We start from the raw sequence: 6231 nt of genomic DNA on the forward strand, positions 1-6231 counted from the left end.
TTGGGACAAGCCGCGCGAGGCAGCGCGGCGCTGGGCACACCGAGCTCCGGGCGCGTGCGACACAAAGCCCACAGATACACCGATCGCAACAGGTAAACAGGTACGAAACAGGGCAGCACGTCACGTCTCGACACACGTAAACACCGACGCACGCCGACGCACAGAGGACGCTGCTGAGGCGCGGTCCGCCGGAGCGCGATACCAGGGAGGCTGTCCACCGGAGCACGATACCAGGGAGGCTGTCCACCGGAGCACGATACCAGGGAGGCTGTCCGCCGGAGCACGATACCAGGGAGGCTGTCCGCCGGAGCACGATACCAGGGAGGCTGTTGCCGGAGCATGATACTAGGGAGGCTGTCCACTGGGCATGGCACGTCACCAGGGAGGCTGTCCGTTGGGCATGGCACCACACCAGGGAGGCTGTCCGCTGGGCATGGCACGTCACTAGGGAGGCTGTCCGTTGGGCATGGCACCACACCAGGGAGGCTGTCCGCTGGGCATGGCACATCACTAGGGAGGCTGTCCGCTGGGCATAGCACGACGTCAGCCGCGAAGCCAGGTCCCGACGGCGAACGCGAAAACACTGATGAAGGTCGGCATGGCCGCTCGGCTCCCGGTTCCGGGTCACCGCCCTTGCGACTGCCTCGCCGACCACCTCGTCCCTGAGAAATCGCGCTCGTCTTCGAATTCTGACATCCGTGACCTCGGTCTGATCTTGACCGGAGCGACGTCACTGTCTTGTCGCCTTGACCCGGCCGTGCACTGCGCTGCTGGTCTGCGATCCCCGGTCCACCCACGCCAGAGTCTGCACTGCTCCCTCGTGACCGCTGCTCAGCCCCGCCGTCACGGCCGTGACCTCTGTTCGACCTTGCCGAGGGGCGCGCCGAGCCGTCTGTGACCTCCGCTGGACCGCGCAGCTCCCACAGCCACGCCGAAGACGTGCCGCGTCTGCAAAATGGGAGGGCAGCCGGTCAGCGGCGGCGCTGCGACGTCAGGCGCACAAGGGCTGCATTCACAACACGGAAATGATCGGCGTCCGGACTGGTACGGATGAGCGGCGGACCAGGGCCAGGCCTTTGGCTGTTGTTGAGGTTTCATATTGAAAAGCACGTCAAATGCACAGTTATTTGTGTTTTCGGATATTTTACTGCAGATATTTCATATTTATGTTGCTATATTTATGTCAAATATTTTACTGTTGATATGAGGGCAACGTGCTTTTATCGAAACAATACCAGAAGACTTTTGCCATTCCTTCGATAAAGGAGTGTTGGCATGTATATTCCTGCCGAGGAATAAGCCTAGTACTACTGTCTTATCTACGTGAATAATGCTCCTCGCTAATGCACTGAACAACTTACGTAACCGAAAACCTTTTTACGAGAACATGTTTTATGTGGCTAGCAGGTCCAAATGACCTTGCTTTCTACCGTTTGTTACGCATTTCTCTCACGAAAATCACCTCTATTGCCTCATGCTTCCTAAATCATATCCTAGAATTTTAACCACCGAGAACTTTTTACGGAAGTCTTCTAAGCAAATAGCTTTTTGTAGCTAGGAAGACCACGTAAGGTTGTTTGATTTTTCGTACGCTTCGCAGAGCGCCGCGGCCTTGAATGTTAGTCCAGTTTTATAGCTTTATACTGACGACTTGGAGGGTCGTGTGATATATTTTTAGAAACTTTTGATCCCAGGGAACGCAAAATTCAAAGGTCAAACGCGATCCTGAATCACCAAATTTACTTCATTAATCGATATAGGCCGATTGCCGTCGTCTCGCACGCATGGTAAGGACACGACTCACAGCAGCTGAATGTGCTGTAAACAACAATAGTTTGAACACGCGCCATATGCACAATGCATGTATTATAGGAGGCTACGGTTTATATACAGAAATGCACTATCGGATTTGCGTCCGTTTAGAAATTCGTCGCTGCAAAACGGAACTCTGTGAATGGCACGACACTCTTCCAGGACGCGATATCTCAGCTCACAAATCATCCTACTGCGACGACCGCCGTCTTGAATTCTGAGAAATCCTCCAGGTTGCAAAAATAGCAAACCTATTTGGATTTCCTCATGATATAAAAACACCTTTCCGTGAAAAATTTGGCGGTAGTCAACATTGCAAGGCCAACAGTTTTGCCACTTGACTATAAAGTAAATTGCAAAAATATTGGGCCACCTGAAAATGTTGCCGGTCCACAACCCCACGTCGGCCATGATCAGCGCTCGCGAGCCGCGGTTCGCGGGCGCTGATCCCGCCAGCAGAAGGGACCTCACGGGCGGCCGGCGATCACGGAGGCACGCCACAGCACAGCGAGCCGGCCGGCCGTCAGCACCGCTTCCCAGTGAGCACCCTAGCCCGCGGCGGCGGCCATCCACCGCTGCTATAGTCACAAGGACCAGACCTCGATAAGGCCACACAGTGATGGCATGGCTCCCGGCCATAACTCTTATCACCGGAACACGCGCCGACCGCGTGTGGCGTAGTTTCCAGCCGGCTGCATTCATCATCATTTAATTTGAGTGCATGCACGGAACGTTCAAGAAGGATTTCATTCGTGATTTATGCGGCATTATCTGTAATGAGTTTCTGATCGCTAGGCTAGGGCATTAAATCACGGCAGCCGAATCACTGAGGGGCTATGTAGATCATGTTTGGGGTTAATCAAGCATAGTCGACAGAGGCAGCGCCACATCCGATAACAATTCTGAACCCGGGTGTGTCGGCGTAAAAGGTGAGACGCATGTTGCCAGCGTCAGATATCGGCACGTGGTGCCACGGCCATGCTTCTGTGATGTCCCTGCCACAACACAAATCACGTGTCTCCGCCCCATCGACCCGAAATCTAAAGACCACGCCTGCGTCGCAACTTCTGAAAGCCCGTAACTCAAACTTAAACAAACCTCCATCTACCGCACCGCCCCTGGTCAACTTTTACCATTCTACGAAAACACCGCATCGGAGTTAAATTCGTGGACCGGCTTCGGCATCAGCTCTCTGATCACGTTACAAAGAGAAGCGCGCAACACATCCGGCACCCTGGCTGGGCCAACGAGTGCGAGCGCGACGAGAAAAGTTGACAAGGTCCAGACAAAACGTAAGCAGTGTCGGCGAGCCGCCCAAGGAGCAATAATATCCCCGTCTCATCCGGCGACCCGGCAACGGCCCTCGAAGTGACGGCCAATTCCAGAAAGCGCGGGGTTGCCAAGAATTATGAACCATTCGGGGTTGATTGGATTCGTCTTCATCAAATTTGGATTTCATGCAGCATGATGCCACGAAATCCAAGAATAGCCGCACCAAACGTGGCGTCCCGCTTGCAGCTCCGTGTAGTCCCTTCAAGGGCGACGGTTGCTTTTAATGTGGTTGACTTTTTGGTATATGACAAGCTGACATTTACTTGACATTATTTGCCGACATTTACCCCACGTCTCAGCTGCGAAAGCTGATGGCAGTAGGGGAAGCCTGAGCCCACCTGCAGAAGCTAGAGATGCAGTGATACGGTGAAGGAGCAGTGGCGCAGTCGAACATTCACCACCGTTCCGTCTGCACTTTCTCCGGGTCAAACTCAGAGGTCAGGGACGCCTCGGTCGTCTGCAGCGTCTGTAACGGAATCCAGATGTCAGCCACCTTATATTAAAATGGATTTGGCGTCGAGCTTTGATTCAGTTATGGATTCAGCAGTCGTCACTCTATATATATATATATTACTCAAAATTTTTCTAACGATGGGGTGTTTTTGTCGAACGTTCTGTTTCCCTGCCACCTCTATTAATCGTCTAGAAAGACTACATAGTCGGAACACTTTAGCCTGCTAAGCTGCACTGCTATAATTTGTGGTAACACAGGTAGGTCACAAGATGGTAAGCACAGAAGAGTCAAGATTTTTCGCTCATAAACTCAAAGCGGAGCGCAGGAATATCTCGTCTGCGCCTCATGTCGCGCTGCAGCGTGACAGCAGTACACCCGGTTCACGATCTTTCATCAGGCCCATCAAACGCTTCTGCGTGGCTGTCCGAAACGACCACTGTCCACCACGATGACAACATTATTAAATATTGCCGGTGGTCCATACATCTGAGCGGGTTTGGTGACAGACTTTCCTGTCGGCGTGCAGCCGTGAAGCAGCCAGCCCGTGCTGATTCACGTGCTGCTGCTGTCGTCGTGCCTGCACTGTCTCAGACGAACATTACATCGCGCGGAGACATGCAGCACCACACCCCACCGCGCTGCACTGCAGCAATCGCGGGAGGTGAGTCGTGCTGCAGCAGCAATCGCGGAAGGTGAGCCGCGCTGAAGCAGCGATCGCGTAAGGTGAACCGCGCTGCCGCGGCCCCGGCCAGCTCGGGCGTCGTGTTAAGTGAGCATTGGCTTGCGTGTCGAGCTGTTATTCGCGAGGTCTCGCGTGCAGACAGCGCTGGAGACAACGGCGACCACCCAGCACCGATACATCACCACCCACAATGTGAAAGCCGGCACTATCGCACAAAGACGTGGTAGACGTACAGACCGGTATATGTAAGATCGGGAATCACTAGTGCACGCGAAAACCACACTTGGAAGCATTGATCAACAGGTCACCGTTGCACAAAGGTCTCGCTAGTCTGAACACACCTCTTTGGCTCGGCGCTCCGGCACTACAGTGGTGTATGCTACATGTCTCGAGGAAACTGGAGGCACGAGGTTCGATTTGCCGCGGTACCCGCCCATCCTGCCAGGATGAGAGGCAAGGAACGGTATATTATAGCTTTAGCGGCAGCGGCTTATCCAATGAATCCACCGATCTGGCTTGGAGTCCTTGTAGAATACGAAATATGCTATTCTCCATGAAACAGGCAAAGTGATCCAAAAAGATAGTGATAAAACTAGCAGAGCAATTGCGGCGAGTGCATCAAGTGCAAAACAGAGATAAAGGAAGGGAAATGCGACCACGAACGCAAAGCCGGTGGTCACGTTTTACCCCTAACCATACGAGGGGTCCCGGATGCTGGGAACACTTTTCCGGAGAACTTTTAAGTCGCTGTGAGCACGGCACTAAATTTGGGTAGCTAAGATAGCATTATTTTGTCATATGTGAAGCACGGAAACTTCCGACCTTGTCGGTTCATGATTGATGACCTCCTTCCCGAGGTCATGTTGGTGACGTTTGCTCAGACGTCACCATAACTCTCGCTTATATATATATATATATATATATATATATATATATTTAACACCATAACATAACACCTTATAACACCATAACATAACATCTCATAGCACCATAACTCTCTCTATATATGTGACATTATAACACCTTATATATATATATATATATATATATATATATATATATATATATAGCACCATAACTCTCTAACTCTCGCTTATTTCTCTCAGGAAATGCACTCCAAGAAGGTTTCTTAATTTTTTTACTTGATCCCTTTGCAGTGAATTACTATCGTTCTGGCTGTTCTTGCAAGGTCAGTTCATTCTTGGTCATGTTGGGTCAAAACTTGGCCTTGATGACTGGCAGATCACACGATACGAGCCACCATGGTACATGTCCCATAATTCTGGATGGTCGCTGACGCTATTTCCCTGTTGATGTAACTTGTCCACTTGCTGATGAGGTCGGGGTGCCAATGCAATAATACCCTCCACTCCCTTGACCTGATCATCACGGGTCACACCTGTCGATGTCCACTAGTCCTCACCTGGTAGAGTTTACATACGCCCGTTTCCGTGGCGTGGTTTCTCGAATCAGTAGTGGCCACCGCAAGGTCGCATATTCCACGGACCCGAATCGAGGCTTGGGAGAGGCGCTTCCGCTTGGGTGTGCCTTCTATGTGTCACGGCTTACCACCCGATGCCAGCCATTGGTGTATTAAACCCGTGCGTTACAGCCAAGGTAACATACATGGCTTCTCGCAGCTGTAGCTGCACGGTCTGTCAGACGGCAAGGGTGTAGATACCCTGTCGTCATATAATCTGACAGCTATCGAGTGAAGAATTCTGCGATCGACTAAAAGTCGCATTTTCTTACGGCTGGACACAAAAACAAATGCTGAATTTTCGTGATCAAGAACTGGGACAGAAGCAATGCATTCAAGCCGAAGCGACAAACACTGGCACGTAGTTGCCTTGTGAATGTGTGTTTGTCTCATGTGAATAGGTGATTGCAATGATGTCTGTTAATTTGTGTCTGTTGCCTCAAGTTCACGATATTTTTTGGCTCTAGGTCT

At 51.5% G+C, this 6231-nt stretch overlaps 1 protein-coding gene across 1 annotated transcript in view; it reads right to left on the reverse strand.

The window, feature by feature from the left end:
• Positions 1-6: 6 nt before the first annotated feature.
• Positions 7-6231, reverse strand: part of LOC119096559 (calcitonin receptor) — a 151871-nt gene continuing 145646 nt past the window's right edge. The window contains exons 14-15 of the mRNA XM_037219464.1: positions 3483-3610; positions 7-948 (exon numbers count right to left, since the gene is read on the reverse strand). Of these exons, the coding sequence (XP_037075359.1) occupies positions 3539-3610 (72 nt within the window). The 3' untranslated portion in view covers positions 7-948; positions 3483-3538. The remainder of the gene's footprint in view (positions 949-3482; positions 3611-6231) is intronic.

This window comes from Pollicipes pollicipes, unplaced genomic scaffold (genome assembly GCF_011947565.3).
Source record: "Pollicipes pollicipes isolate AB1234 unplaced genomic scaffold, Ppol_2.1 Scaffold_4295;HRSCAF=5057_pilon_pilon_pilon, whole genome shotgun sequence".
NCBI classification, from domain to species: domain Eukaryota; kingdom Metazoa; phylum Arthropoda; class Thecostraca; order Pollicipedomorpha; family Pollicipedidae; genus Pollicipes; species Pollicipes pollicipes.